Here is a 16,645-nt window from a genome sequence, read left to right as displayed (position 1 = left end):
CATTCCTATGAGCTTCATAAACACTCTTGCTGGAAGAGAGTGTTGAGGAAGGAATGTTTTGCGCAAGGCTTGTATGCTTGCGATTCTGGCTGAGTTTGGATAGGCAATACCTTTGGAGGCGTCTATAGTGGCCCCGAGATATTGCTTTCTGTGAGATGGTAGGAGGTGGGACTTTTGGTAGTTCACCGTGAAGCCTAGCCGGTGGAGCAGTTGAATGGTGCTGTTGGTATGTTGCACACATTGGTTGTAGGAGGCGGCTTTTATGAGCCAGTCGTCTAAGTAAGGGAAGACGTGAATATGTTGACGCCTGAGGTGTGCTGCTACAACTGCTAGGCATTTGGTAAACACCCGTGGTGCGGTGGTGACCCCGAAGGGGAGAACCGTGAATTGGTAATGCTGACCGTCCATCACAAACCTGAGGTACTTCCTGTGAGAAGGGTGTATTGGAATGTGAAAGTATGCGTCTTTCAGATCCAAGGTAGTGAGAAAGTCTCCCTGACAGAGGAGCGGGAGGACTTGTTGTAGGGTGACCATGTGGAAATGGTCTGAATGTATGTACGCATTTAGAGGCCGGAGGTCCAGAATGGGCCTCAGGGTCCCGTCTTTCTTTGGTATTAAGAAATACAGAGAGTAGACCCCTAGATTTTGCTGATTGACGGGGACCTGCTCTATAGCGTGCTTTTGGAGGAGGGAGAGCACCTCCTGTTTGAGCAGTGTGGAATGTTCTTGAGACATTGGACGGTGCCTTGGTGGGATATTGGGTGGGGTAGATGTTAGCTCGAGACAGTACCCTGACCGAATAATTTGGGTCACCCATTTGTCCGATGTTATGGATTCCCATGCGTGGATAAAGTTTTGTAGTCTGCCCCCGACCGGAGTGGGATGGTCTGGGGGGAGCGAAGGGAAGTCATTGAGCGGGCGGGGTGGCAGAACGGGTGGTGTTAGTTTTGCCCCTGCCCTTATTGTTGTGGCCTCTGTAACCACCCCTATGGTAGCCCTTTGAAAAGGTATTTTGAGGAGGGGACTTGTAGGAGGTAGAGGCGCTATCGGTGGAGTAGCCTCTGCCTGTGCTACGAAAGGATGAGCGTCGAAAGGAGCGTTTAGGGGCCTGTGATTGTAGTGCCCCCATAGACTTTGCTGTGTCTGTGTCCTTTTTCATTTTTTCTAATGCTTCGTCCACCTTTGGCCCAAAGAGAGTTTGTTGGTCAAAGGGGTGATTTAGTATGGACGCCTGGACTTCAGGCTTGAACCCTGAGATCCTGAGCCAGGCATGACGACGAAGCAGGACACTAGTATTTATGGCTCTAGAAGCAGTGTCAGCTGCATCGAGGGCACACTTAATGGAGGTGTTAGTAATTAGTTTACCCTCCTGTATTAGGTCGTGAGCCTTGCGTTTGTGTTTTTCGGGGAGGTGCTGCATAAGAGCTTCAAGCTCGTCGTAGTGTGCTCTGTCGTAGCGCGCAAGTAGCGCTTGTGTATTTGCAATGCGCCACATGTTTGCAGCTTGGGAGGCGGTGCGTTTGCCAGACGCGTCTAGAAGTTTGGATTCCTTATCTGGCGGTGGGGCTTCTCCTGAGGACTGGGAGTTAGCCCGCTTTCTAGCTGTGGACACAACTAGGGAATCTAAGGGAGCAGGGCCCTTAATGTATGCAGGGTCTGTGGGTGCCGCCTTATACTTTTTTTCTATTCTAGGGTTCAATACCCTGGCCCTGACAGGGTCTTTGAACACCTCTGCAGCATGCTTGGTGACACCTTTAAGCATGGGCAAGATAGATGTGGACTTGTCCTGAATGTCAAATGTGTCCAGTAGGAAGTCGTCTTCCACTGGTTCGCTATGCATTTCCACCCCATGGTAGTGTGCTGCTCTCTGCACTAAGTGGTGAAACCCTAAGGAGTCCTCTGGGGGAGACGGCCTGGATGGGTATAGGTCGTCCTGAGGCATATCCGGTATGTCAGGGTTTTGGTAGTCTTCCCATGGGTCTGGGGTCCCCGGTGGAGTGGGGTCCATTGGGGCGTCCGCCGGGTCATAATCTGGATCCCCGTAATCCGGATCTGGGGACGGGGTCGGGGAGTGATGAGGCAAGGGTGGCGGAGACCTGGGAGGGGGAGGGGGTGGTGGAGGAGGCGGGGGAGGAGGTAGTGGGGAGGGCACTCTGAGAGGAGAAGTAGCAGAGTCCTTCCGCTTGGGCGGTGGAGGAGGAGCCGGTGTGTCAAGACGTCTTTTCTTGACAACTAAAGTCAATAGCCCAGTCTATGGATCTTTAAATAGAGTCTTTTGCAAAGGGTCTGGTGTAAAGAGGTCCAGTGGCACCGAATCATCCGCTGGCGCCGATGTTTTCGGAGCCGAGGGTTTCGATGGTTTCTCTGCGCCATGCTTTTTTGGAACCTCTGGTTTTTTCGGCGTCAAAGGAGTTTTCGGCGCCGGAGCGTCGGTGCCGACAGATTTGTGTTTGTGTTTTGTCGGCACCGAGAGTCCAGGCTTCGGCACCGGTAGCTTCTGAGTCGAGCTGGTTATCACTTTCTTCGGTGCCGGACGGTGTTTTTTGGCACCAGGCGTCGGCTGGCTCGAGCCCAAGCTGCCGTGAGACTTTTGAGGCTTCGACACCGGGCCCGAAGGTGGGGTGATAGAAGCTGGGTGCTTGGTTTTACCCAGGCCTGCAGGTGAGGGCGTAACCTGAGTCTCTTTGGTTTTGGGCGTGGGGGTGGGAGGGGGTACAGAACTCACGACCCGCTGCGCCAGTGTGATGTCCTCCACGTCGGAGTCGTCGGCCTCGGAAGCGCTGACGACGTCTTCCTCCTGCTCGGTGTGTAGTTGCCCCGAAGCTCCGGCGTCGTCTCCGAAGATGTCCGGTGGAGCTGCGGTCGATGAGTGCGCCATGGTGCGTCGAGCTCTTCGATCCCAGATGGTCTTTTTTGATCGAAAAGACTTACAGGCGGGGCAGTCTCTAGCCTCGTGTTCTGGAGAGAGGCAAAGGTTACACACCTGATGGAGGTCGGTGTGGGGAAATTTAGACCCACATTCTGGGCACTTTTTGAACGGAGTCCTTTCCATCGGCCGGGACCGGAGACGAGGAGGGCCCGAAGGCCGGTGCCGATGTGCGGAATGGAGAAAGTGCCGCTTCGAGAGATGAAGATAGATGAAGAAACTCGAAGAACGAGGATTTTCCGTCGAGGCTGGAACCATAGAAGTTCGAAGCCGGAGCACGAAGTATCACATCCGAGCCCGATGGCGGAAAAAAAGAATCTGAGGATGGAGCCGAAGCCCATGCGCAGTACGGACCGAAGGAGGAGTCACCGAACTCGTGACTTCCAAAGACTGTCCAAAGAACAAAAACAAACTGCAAACATCCGGGCCCAACACCAGATGGCGATCTATGCTAAGTGTACAATCTGCAGCTCATATGCCTCGAACACCAAATTTCTATTGAACTTAGGTTGGTAGTCAGGAGGCTGGTGAATACTGAGCATCACTTTAATATTAGTAAAAATCATTCATTTGAAAATGAACACACAAACTTCCCCGGATCAATAGAGCAAGACTGGGCGGTCGCTCCTTTAGTTTCCTTGGAGCAAAGCATTGGAATGCCCTGCCAGCTCATCTGAGAATGGAACCATCAGAAATTCTCTTTAGAGCTAAATTAAAAACTCATCTCTTCCCTTATTAACATTTCCTTGTCTCTCTGTCTCGGTGAGCTGTAAGGAGTTTTTGTCAGCAATTAGCGCGGGGATACACAGTTGTGCAGCCATGCGCTTTATAAAACGCTTTATTATTATTATTATTATTATTATTGTGGCCAAACCCCCTTCTTTCTCCAGAGATTCATCTGTGGCCTTTTTTATTAAGCCACATACTGGACACTACACAAAACAATTTAGTAACTGTGCATGAGGTCTTAATGGTGAAAGCCAACATAAGATAGATAGCATAGCGAATAGAGGACAGAGAACAGAGCAATCATGAAACCAAATGAACAGGCATAGAGTGGGAAAAGAAAACGCTCAATAACATTAAAAAAAGGAGAGGAGTGACCCTGAAGCAGGAGCAATAGATCCGAATGAGGATCAGAAAGTTTCTAAATCAACACTTTGATTCCATATTCAAACTGAAACGAGTACTATAGTCTTGAGAAGAACAGCAAGAGGATTAATAGTACAAAGTAGATGCCAGCCTACTTAATCAACACTGTAATATAAATTCTAAACACTAAGGCTGAGCAATGGGATTGTATGGGACACATTAAATTATAATGGGCAGCTGTCAATAATGGGGTTATTTTCCATTGAGTGTTTCCAAGTAACTCCGGACAACAAAAAGTGGAAAACTTCTTGTTGGTGACAGTTACACAACTACAATTTTAATTTCTGTATTCCCATCGCCCAAATTCACTCACCCAGCTCATCTGATCCCACTGATCAGCTGTGCAGTAGTAGTGGAGTCATAGAGGGAGACATGCACAACATGCCTCTTTAGCCTCTGGCATCCTCCCTCTAGCTAAACTTGACAAATAGTATGTACCAGGTGTCCTGTCACCATACTCTGGGAATCTTGCAACCCTATCCAAATAATTTGAAAAGGGTGTCCAGCACACTCCTCCACCATCCTTAGCAATACACTCCCTTCTTAACCAAATAGACACAAAAAACCTGGTATCCTGCAACACCCCACCCACGATCTGTAACTCACTCTAGTACATACCAGCATTCCAAATGTAGGCAATAAACTGGATTTTGGTTTTATTTCAGTTCTAGCTTAGAAGATTCTTTATTTCAATGTTAGTTAATGGGGAATTTGATTGCTTTTATTTTCTAAATGTGCCTCTTCTTGAAACCTAAATGCAGGCATGAATACCCTTTCCCTCCTAATAATGAAAAATATATGCATACCTGGCTCCCTGCCCCACCACAATTGCAAACTTCCTCCTACTCCTCATGTGCCATATTTTCAAAGAGTTGAGGTCAAGCGGACATGCCCTGTAGGAGAACAGCTGTCAGCAGTCCTGGATTTTTCTGTGAGTCAAATCTATGCAAAACCCATCATGGGATGAGAGGAAGCAGTTGCAACTCCTGCACCTCTCTCGAGTGGTGGACACATGAAATCAGTGTATGACATGGCAGACCAGGACTGTATTGCATCCCTCAGGTCTGTAGCGACCTGGCTGAGGAAGTGGATTAGACTCCAGTGGAGCAGAGGGTTCACAGCCTAGTTGTTAACTGGTTTCTTGTCATAACAGTTAACAACTGAGTTTAGAAACGTATGTCAATGGCATTGGCTACTTTTGGAAACCATACACAATACATATTCATTATTAAATGATTTAAGAGAGATTCTGTCTGCATTATTAAGCAAACCTGTGCTACTTATTGGTTGAAAAAAGAGCCTTCAGAGTATATCAAAAAGTCAAACTTAGTTCAACTCTAAGAAAGCTATAGCCGAACATTGGCTAGAAACACTGCAGCAATCAGCATGGTCCCAGAAGAGGGATTCATTTTTAAAAAGTGCACCAGCGGCTACTCAAAAGATTGTGCAACAATGAGGACGAAAATGTCAAAACCCTCAGTGCCTTGAGAGCCAAAAGGGAAAGAATGGAAGAAGCCTACGGAAGTGCTAAAAGGAGAAATGAAAAGACAGAGCTAGGTAAAGTTCAATAAGTGCCCACAAGCACACATCACTGGAGGAAGATTGGTACCTGTCCAAGTATTCAGTAGAATACACAGGGTAGATTGTCAGGCACAATAGTAGTGTCCCACCTGTAGTATGATGTTGGTAGTTCAACCCCTGGACAGCTTCTGATGATCTTAACTTATCCTGAGATAAAACACAATGACATCACGGAGATACAATGACAGAACACTGAATCACAGCAAAAAAGGTTGACAGATGGGCACAAGACATCAAACCACAACAAAGAGTGACTGAGTGTGAAAAGTGTTAAACTCTTAATCTCCTTGGGTTATGCGATTGAAGGACACAATGCTTCCACAATTAAAAATCACACCAGGTGATTCTGATTACAGATTTCATTGTGTGGACGGAGAATAAGAACTACTAGGCCATGCATGTGTTCTCTTGCTTATGTCCATTGATATTTGAGTACAGATCTAGCACAAAGCCTTTCAGCTTGATTGCAGGAAGGATACATGGAAAAGTATGTGGAACGAAAGGTACGTCTGTCTAGCAATTGTACCAAAAGCATAGCCCAAATAGGGTGGAATCTATGCGGGGATATAAAATGGCAGGAAGCACCGTCGGGGAGGAGCCAGTAAAAATTTACAACTTAATTTACATTGATTACTTTTACATCAAGAACACAGAAGAGTTACAAAATGGTAAATACAGCTTCTAGAACAAACAGCCTAGAGGTTTTGCCTATAAAATCTATATCTTTTGTGCCATGCAGTACAACAATGCAGCTGTTGGACAGCATGGCTACTAAAAAAATAGAAATATGCGATGATGCCGAGCCACATTATTTTGTAGGCATGTGCATGCATTCAGTCAACACGCATGTGTGTGCCTACTAAAGAACTGCAGGCTTTTTTAAGTTATATTTACTATCTGAATGTCAGCAGTTCAAACAATAACATCCCCGGAAGTAAAATCTATGTTTGAACAAGTTCAAAACCAAGGGCCTTTGAAAATACGTAACGTTTTCTGCCCTGTCCCACCAATGTGCTGAATGAATTTAAGGAGCCCCATATTCTGCTCCACTGCAATGTACATCACTCAGCACTAGGGACAGGAAATAATTTTAAAAATTAAGTCAGCTCAATGGCAATTCTGCATGACAAAGTGTGGCTTGCACTCGTGATCAGCGGGCCAGTTACACATGTGCAAGGCGGCTCAGAAACATTTAAATGCTGGAAGGCTTACATTAGTGGAAGCATAGGAGCAGCCAATCAGAGAGGTGGTAAAGAAGCTATGGTCCACGGGAGGGACAAAGAAATGCTGGACGGGTTAACAGTAATAAATGCAACAAATAGAAAGTAAGCAAATGTTAGTGACAAAACACAAAGCCAATGGTAAGCAAAGGATGGAATTAATTCAAAAGCAAACTTTTAGCATGTCCCCAATATGTCTTTGAAGAGCAATCCGAGAGCTCAAAGGGCACAAACAAGGAAAGACGCAAGCATGGCGAGATAGTGGAAGAAGGTGTTTATGATAGAAAACAATACAGAAAGAAAATATTGTGTTGCCACTGTACAACTCAAAACTTCATTTAGGACAGTGCATTCAGTGATAGTGCACATATTTCCAGAGGACTAGCTTAAGATCAGAGGATGTCCAGAAAATAGCATTTAAGGTAGTGTAGGGATTGAAGCAAAGATCTTGAAAGATAAACATAGATCACTAGTAGAATAATGGGAGAAGGGTCATGATAGATTTTCTCATATGAATCAGCAGTTCAAATGGCATGCACTTTTCAGCAGGAAGGTGATTCGGAGTTTGTTGATTATGATTGGAGGGAGAATCAGGACAATTTATTTCAAATCAATGGCAGTGAGAACACATGAGTGTCTGCAAACAGTAGTGGTGGTGAAGATATAATGAAATTAATGTAACTCTTCCTGGTACAGGTAAGGTAGAAATAATTGTTCAAGATACAAAAAGGGATGGTATAGAGGACATTCAGGCGACCGTGAAACAATTAAAATGAGTTGCAGTTCTAGCCCTCAAACTTCTGGTATGGAACAGAACACTTAATCTAATTTGTAGCCTTCAATCCTCAAGTCACATTTACAGTAGTCACAACTTCACAGAATGGTCCCCTTGCCTCTCTGGGAGTATAAGGATGCTCAGAAGGCACTGTGATTAACACCACAGCTTCGGGGGATGTGCTGCACAGCTCCCTGGTATCGGCTTAAGAGGGATGGCAGCCGACTAACTGAACATCAAAATCTTAAAAGCTAATACATTGTGCAAACATCTAAATGGTAACGTGTTGCCACTGTGACCGAACCAATGCTTGGCATTTAAAAGCTTGGATGGCTAAAGTATAACTTGGATGAAAATAATCACAGCTTCCACTTCGATATCTGTACCGAGAACAACAGTAAGACTGCATTATTATATATATCAAGCTATTTTAAGACTAAAAATGAGTAACTGAAACATATGAAATGGTAATTTCAGATAACCGATTAGCAAAACCCACATCCGTTTTCACACATTAAGCCTTTCTACTGAAAAAAGGGCAAGGTAGATACCAATAAAGATCTGCAATTTCAGGTAGAACAGGTAAACGGGCAGACTGAAGAAGTCATCTGTTCCACTGCTTTACTCAAAAGTACGTACTGTGTTAACCCCTTCTTAAAACCAGCCTTTGAACCTCTTAGTGTGAATCGAAATACATAGATATAAAGCACACGTTGCTTACCCTTCAAGCCGTGCTTCAGGCAGTGCTCCATCACCACAAAGAACTGCTGGAGCGGCGCGTAGTCAGAGTCCAGGGTCCGGCCCAGGTTCAACGCAGATTCGATCAGGCCTTTGATGCTCAGTTTGGCCATGTTCATCAGGTTCATTCGCTCATTCGCCATGAGGTAATTGGGATCTGAAACAAAAGGTAGGCGGCAGGTTAAGACACAAAGCGTCAACATTTATGTTATAAGAATTAAGGCTCCTCCCTCCCTTCAATAAATTGGGTGATATGGATATGACCAGAAAAGAAGGCAGGAGCTAAGCAAATAGTTGCCATTGCTGATACAAACAGGTCATGGATGGAGGGATGCAGGGTGGGCCTTTCAAACTGCAGCTGCACATGGATTGACCGAAATTGGGCAATTTATTTGATGCAGTTATCATAAATATAACTAAGACATGCGTCCATTCACCAACAAACAATCTCAAGCTAGGACAGGGCGGATTTCCTATATATGAAGGAGCAGTTTGGATTTTCATTTTTTATACTGCAGAATCACACAACCCGCAGAGCTTTAATATTTGACCAAAAAGAATTAGAGGGTCTCGGAATATCATGGATTTTGGAGGAAAAAGAGCGCAGGTTTGACTCGAGAGTTTTTAAGGCTGGCAATGTCAAAGTCGGCATAGTCCGTCATTGCTTCCCCGCTCCCTTGGGATCTTTCACATACAAGTCAAGAGTGGAAATTCTGGTTTCTTAAATGTTAGAAAACAGCATGTTATAAAATGTGTCACTCCGTGCTATAGATGAGCACTCTCCATTTGGGTTCAGCCGACCCTTCAACACGACAGCAAGGCTGCTGCAGAAGAGAGGTACTTGACTGCTGCCGAAAAAGGTACTGGACAAGCAACACTGCTGTTTTGTCAAAAGCCTTCCAAAGTTAAGCCAATGTAGTATCTTCTCTTTGTATAGGGTACACACTTCCTGAATTACAAACTGCACCAATTTCAATGAGTGCAAATATGTAAATATACACTTGCATGCCAGGACACAGTTTGGCATTACTAAGGAAAATAATCATAGAAAGTTTTTATAAGGTTTTTCAAATAAAAAAATCTTCATGAGTCAGCAGTCTATGCTATCATTCATCAGGGTTATGTCATGTTAATGCCAGGCAGTAAAATTAGATCTCTAATGGCATGTCTTGGAGTCCTGATATTTCCCATGGCCAACTGGAAGAAAAATTTAATGCAGATTAGAGAATTGCCCTCTGTGCCTCATACGATTTCCGTAAAAAAACAAAAAATGTTTTGCGCTTATTTTAGACTGGAATCCATATATGGATTCCAGTCTAAAATAAGCGCAAAACATTTTTATATATATGATACCGAGGTCAACGTAAAAGATTGTTTTTAAAGTATGTGTTAGAATCCGTGTCAAAGGGAAAAAACAAAACACAAAGGGAATTTTAAGAATATGTTAACTGCAATGACCAAAGAGAGATTATATGGAAGATTACAGCTGTTAAAAGGCTAACTATAAACACAACTACAAAAAACAATGTGGGGAAAGACCCTGCACGTATTGGGGGCAAAATACAAGAATGAATGATATGCATGTTCCAGTGAACAAGGTACTTGCCTTGCTCATATGTTCTCCAGTGAGGGGACGTCGCTCCTTTCATATACAATAACAAGCAGTAAGTGGGCAAAGAAAAACAAAACACATTTTATTTAAAGGACTGTTCTCTGAACAGCAACTGCAAGTACATGTTACGAGTGAATGAAATTTCAAAGCGCCTCTAGGAAATGAAAAAGTAAAGTCAGGCCCGCATTTTATTAACAGCATCAAGTTTACATACAAGTTGACAAAAAGTTTAGTGCAGCTCCGGGTGGAAGTCAGGAGAAAAGCAAGCCGTTACCTACCTTTAGCCGAGTGCTGCAAAGTCCAGTTTCGTCTCTGCGGACTATGGCACCCACAAAGAACCACACAGGTACGGGACTCAAACTAGCTAAGCCTTGAACATAAAGTACCCCGGGTTTGCTATTCAAAAAAACAAAGAGTCTTCCTTTACTCGTTGATCCCCTTCTAGGAGTTTGAGATGGTAGCACTAGATTCTACAGGGTATGTGACTAAGAGTTTCAGGGCTTCCTTTATATGAGCCACTCGAGCTGCACCCACAAACAGCGCCTGCAACTAAGGAGGCAAGCAGACCAATGAGATTGTCTGTAGCTAATTAGAATGCCCGGAGCACACAGAGTCCCAAAATACACAGCACTCATTCTCCTCTATACGAAAGGGCCACCACAAGCACCCAAACTGAGGTCGCGCAGGTCAGATTTCATTTCCCCTAATAGGTGGGTGAAGACCACACCATGACCATTACCCACAGGCTTAATTATACAACACAAACCTCTCACTTCAGCAAAAACAAAGGGCCAAGGAACCAACGAAAATATACAATCAATGTAGTGGAAATATTTAGGTCCATTCCAGGTTTAATCAGATGTCAGCCACCAACAAATAATTTAAATTAATAAAACAGAACAGAAAAGATTAAAATAAAGTAGTGTCATTCTCCTAAGCTATAGGCAGGGATAGATACTCTTCTACAAACAGTAATTTTTTTTAAGTAATCAAAGTTTGTTGCCATGAGGACCTCTTGTACAGCTAATCAATTAGAATACAAAATTAGCATCTGCCATCCGGCTTACGATTCCTTGTCAGATGACTTTTATAAACGTTCATGAGTCCTTTACTTGAGGTATTATGTTATGGAGCTCTTCACACTAATACTTACAGGTGCAGGGGACACTAAATCGACCCGACGAAATCTGGGGTACTAAGAAATCACGGAGCTGGAGATGGCCCAGCAGAAACTTAAGAGAAATCAGTGGGGCCTTACCCTTTGAACAAGAGCGTACCGTTAAACTCTCAGTCAAAGCAAGAATTAACAAGGAAACAGATGGCAAAATCTGACTGCAAAGAACAGTGGCACCCTTACCCGAATTGTGGGACTGTTGATAAGCTATTATTCAAAAAATGATTCCATTAATTTTCAAGATCTCCCCCCCCCCCCCAAAAAAAAAAAGATAAAAGCATATTTGAAAACACTGATTGTACGGAGTATTGATAGAGTTGATGCGACTAAATCCAGTGTTATAGCTCTCCCAATATCAAATGCTTCCCTTGTCAGTGTTATCAACCCTCATCATAAGCCGCAAAGTCATCAACCCCGTCATCAGATTCTCGCCATCTAAACCAGATTGTTCTCTACATAGCCCACATATCTTCAGGACATTTTCTGGGGCATCCCCTTCTCCTCGTATATCACCCTCAACCTTCTAGTCCTGGTGAGTCATGTCCCATTTCCTCGTTCTCTCATAATAGTTCATAGATGCTCTGTTTTACATCAGATACAGACCATCGGTTTTGGCATTGCTAAAAAAAAATTAAATTATATGACAACACCTGCCAGGACAGAGCAGACAACGTAGATCCAATGTCTATGTTTTTGCTTAAACAGTACGCCCAAATGCAGGACATTTAAAAAAAATTGAGCCTTTCCTTTCGAACATCAAATCCCCTCATTTGATGACCTACATTTTGTCTGTAAGAATAAACCGTGCTAAAAATTCGGGTAGAAAATCTGAAATGGGTATTTCTCCTGGCACAGATGGTTACTGCCCATGTCGACGGAGTTTAAAAGAGTAGTTCTCCTCTCTGTGCTCAATTCACTGGGCAAGGATGAAATTGTTTTACCCAGTGATAATTAAAGCCAATATCATTTTACTTTTGCTCACAACTTGTGATAAAGATATCTGTTATTTAGTGGCAGGCTATGTCAAGTACACTTCTAGGGGGGCGTGGCTTGGCGCCCGAAGGAGATGGCGGCGTTCGGCTAGGAGCTCCGTTCACACCGGAGTCTACTGGCGGTTCGCGCATCAGTTTCCACCAACGAAGGGCAGTCTTCCCTGTCGGAGCATGCCAGGATCATTTTCAATCCTTTTCTGGCGCTGAGGCACAGTTATTTTGGGTCTTACAGCCCATTTTATCTTCGGTCGCGGCTCGTCATCGGCCGCGGCCGCCATCTTGTTTATTTTCGCCCGTGAGCGCCTCAGCAGCGCGTTTTTTCGCGCATGGATCCCCTGGATGCCTCATGCTTACATTTCTGACCCCAGCACTTCCCGAAGCACAGATGTGGCTAACCAGCACTCTAAGGTGACTTTTTTCTCTTCAACTATGATTATTTCTGCTGCTTCTCTTTTTTTAATAAGCTGACTGGAATTTTCAACTCTCCTCATATACGGCGGCCATTTTTATGACTCCAGTCTCCAACACTTTTGACTCCAATTCTTTGGCCTGGCATTTTTCTTTATTAATTTGCTTCCTGGTCCTTTTTCAGTTGGGCAATAAGATATTTTATGACCTCACGCTCCATAGGCGTGCTGATGGGGGATTGCTCCAGTAAAGTTCAAAAGCGTAATTATATTAAAAATTCCAAGTTATTCACGGCACTGGCCCATTTGGAAGCTTCTCAGTCTCTACCTTCAACTGAGATGACGTCGACTGCGGACACCTCCTCACAATCTTCGGCAAAAGCGAACTCTAAGAGGTTAAAAAAAGACCCACCTTCGCCTCCTAAGTCCTCTTCGCCCATCTCTATGGAGTTACTCCTCGAAGAGATACGGGCCCTGCGCCCTTACATGGAGGAGACTAATGCAAAGTTGCAGATTCTCACTGACAATTGGGCTTCGATGGATGAAAGAGTGTCGTCGGTGGAGCGTGACGTCTCCTCTCTTCAGGAATCTGCGTCCAAGGTCTCTCACATGCATACGCAGATTTCCTCTCTTCAGAAGCAGGTGGAGGACCTTGAAAATCGCAACAGACGCAATAATCTTCGTCTTTACGGCTTGGTGGAGGGTTGTGAGGGGAATGATCCCATCAATTTCTTCAAGTCCTTTCTTCCTAAGCTTCTGCACCTGCCTGATGACACCTCACTGAATATCCAACGTGCTCACAGGCTTGGTCGAGCATCCTCCTCTCCTTCCGTGTCAACGAAGCCTAGAGGTGTAATAATGTACTTTCTAGAATACACAGACTTGTTGAAAGTCCTTTCAGCCGCCAGAGCCTCTCCTCGTCTCACATGGTCAGGCTCCACTTTGTTCTTTGCGCAGGATTATGCCAGGACCACTGCAAACCGTCGCAAGGCCTTCCTAGATATGAGACCTGACCTTCGCTCCATTGGTGCCAGATATGGGCTCTTTCATCCTTGTCTATTTAAGGTCACTCACAATAACAAGACTACAACATATGAGGACCCTGCGCGACTTCGAAGCTTCCTGAATTCCTGCGGTCAAGCTGATATGGAGCTATCTGGTCCCTCTTCTCACCCACCATGACTTTTTTCTGTAGTTGCAGTTTGATTCCCCAATTTGTTATGCTTTAATGCTTTCATTTTTACAGGTTCTTCAGATTGTATGACTTCTCGTTAAGATTATATCTTTTATTTTAGCTTCCGATATTGTTGTTCTGGTTCTTCAGCTGGTCATATGTTTGTTTTTTATCTTTGTTGTATTCGAGTGCCTAACTTTGTTCTTTTTCTCCCTTCACAGATCATTGTTTTGCGTTCCGTTTTGTTGTCTCTGGTTGGACATCTCCTTCACCCCGAATGCCTTGCTTCTCCCAGTTGGCCCTACCTCCCTCCCCTCGTCTCCACGTATGTCTTCGCTTATTCCCAGTTCCTGATTGTATTTTTCCCATGCTACCCCCCGTAAGTACTCTTCATTCCTTATTTATCATGTTTCTCTTTGTTCTATATTTTCTTATTTTACCTTTTCCCTCGATGCTCTCAGGTTTATTGGTGTCATTACCTTTTCCATGGCTCTCCTCCTCTTCTCTTTCTTCACTATTTCTTCTCCCCATTGCATATTGGATCTCTTGCTTGTATTCATCTCCCTTTACCTATCTTACTCTCCCTTGGCCCTTACTTACCATTATCTTTGAGAATTGCTGTATCTTCTTATCATTCTTATTATTTTCTTGGCTCTTTCCTATTTACATGGCTTCTCTGGTCCCTCTCTCACTTTTTCTTTTGCTCATGTTCCACCACGTCTGTTCTCACCTCATTCTCTCTTTTTCTTGTGCCCTTTCTCGGTGCGAGGCTTTTCCTTGCTGTCCTATTCTCCAATTGGTCCATTCTTCGATTAACCCTTAATGTCAGTTCGAATTGTTTCCTGGAATGTTAAAGGTCTGCATTCTCCTATCAAGAGACAAAAAATCCTCTCTCATTTAGCCAAATTAAATGTAGACATTGCCTTTTTACAAGAAACCCATTTGTCTGACGCTGAAGCTGCTAAACTTAAGAGAGGATGGGTGGGTGCTGTATTTTCATCTCCGGGTGATGGTAAGAGGAACGGTGTGGTTGTACTAGTTCGCAAATCTCTTGCTCATTTGCTCTTGGTTTCTGAATCAGATCCTGAAGGTAGATGGTTGTATGTCAAACTTTCCTCGAAGGGTGTCCCTCTTTCCCTGCTTAATATCTATGCCCCCACCGGTGGTGATCATGTCTTTTGGCGCGCAATGGCCTCCCGCATCACTGAATATATTGATGATAATTTTATCTTAGCAGGTGATTGTAACTTACCCTTTGATCCTTTTTTAGACAGAAACTCCAAGGCACCTTTTATCCCTAATAAGTCTCACAAGCTCTTTGCTCAAGCGATATCCCAACATAAACTCATTGATGTGTGGTAAATAAAATTCCTTTACCGGGACTTAATTTGATGCGGAAACATAATAAAATAGCTCATTAAAATGAGAGGCAGAATCCGTGGTATTAGAGGTTCGGAATGGGCTTTATTCCAATGAACGATTATAATCGGTTGCTCCAAGTTCCATCACCACGGAGGTTCAGGAAGTGAAGTACATACTTTATTGACAAGAAAGGACTTTTATAGTACATACATTACAATGAAGCGAATACAGTAGGCGTAACAATTGATAAGGAAAATGACGATTCATATGCGTAACCGAAAATGGGTGTAATAAGGAGTAAAAAGGAACATAATTGGTTATGATGTCATATATAGGTGGATCTATAAGATAATACTTGGCATAGATGCGCGCGCAGCAGCATGACGTGTGATTGACGTGCAACTAGGGGGTGAAGGGGACTTGACATTTAGCTCTACATGTGGAGACGAAAAGTCTGGGGGGTCAAGTCAACCTAATCCCAAATCATATCTGACATCCTATGTTTAAAGAACTATGTTATCCATAAAAGAAGGACTCTCGGACAGAATCTATTCTATACTGACTGTGCGTGCGTGTACAAGCGTCTAAGTGTCTATACTAAATGCGAGGGCGGAATCTTCCATAGTAACAAGGCTATGAATTACTTGCATGAGGACAGAGAAGCCGAGCCTTTGCTCGGTAGCTGGAAGAATGTTTACTTAAACTACTAGACAGGAATGCATCGGGCAGGGAACGGAGCAGATAATTTTGAAGGTGAAATACAGTTCTTGGCAGGCAGCAAGCTGATGTCAGGCTTCGTGAGCCGCGCAGAGAATGAGACAAAGTTCATGGTCACAGATGCAGGCTCAGACTGGAGTTTTCAGAGGCAGAAGGCAAGAAGAGTTCGATGACAGAATCAGGGCCTACTTGCCTGGACTGTGAAATGGCATAAGTGAACCATATAAAGGCGGTGGCCTTTCGTACTTAGGAATGGAATATCCGGCCCATTCATGGCGGATCAACAGAGGACATGTTAACGGTGGACGCACATGTATTTGCGTCTTCATAACTGGAACTGGAGGGAGCATACATGTACTTGTAACATGCACATAGAACCGTTGGGGTCCAAGATAGGGGACATAACTGACCAGAAAAATCCATATTTCCACATTCCCTCCTTGTCCCCTACTTGCCCGTCAAGAGATATCAATCTTCATTAATCCATTGATCTGTTCATATAGCATCATTTGTTCTTCTTTCTTCTTCCGGGATCTTGAATGAAAATCTTGATGTGGAATGCACGATGTGGCACACAGACCACAAATCGCTGGTCCACATTGCAGGCATAAGCAGCAACTGAATAATATGAGAAGGCCAATACCTAGGAAGGATAGGACTCTCCATCCCCAGGCTGATATCACACTCCAAAACCAACCGGACCAAGTCCAGGTGCCTGGGTTCTGGTGTATCTGGCTTACAATCTTATGAAGGAGAGTTATAGCTTTATATACAGATGGCGAATTTTCTGGTATGAATACGCAGCAGCTTGATCC

The 16,645-nt window shown here is 44.2% G+C and overlaps 1 protein-coding gene across 4 annotated transcripts in view; it reads right to left on the bottom strand.

The window, feature by feature from the left end:
• The window catches only part of RUFY3 (RUN and FYVE domain containing 3), a 355,495-nt gene that overhangs the window by 212,667 nt on the left and 126,183 nt on the right, over positions 1-16,645 (bottom strand). For 2 of the 4 annotated variants that reach the window (XM_085640989.1, XM_085640991.1), the window contains exon 2: positions 8,376-8,549. In XM_085640989.1, the coding sequence (XP_085497115.1) occupies positions 8,376-8,549 (174 nt within the window). Of the gene's footprint in view, positions 1-8,375; positions 8,550-9,998; positions 10,035-10,282; positions 10,397-16,645 lie in introns of those variants that run through there. The other 2 variants (XM_085640990.1, XM_085640992.1) reach the window with 2 other exon arrangements.

The sequence above is a fragment of the Triturus cristatus genome, chromosome 2_2, assembly GCF_964204655.1.
Source record: "Triturus cristatus chromosome 2_2, aTriCri1.1, whole genome shotgun sequence".
Taxonomy (NCBI): Eukaryota; Metazoa; Chordata; class Amphibia; order Caudata; family Salamandridae; genus Triturus; species Triturus cristatus.
This window is presented reverse-complemented; position numbering and strand designations above follow the sequence as displayed.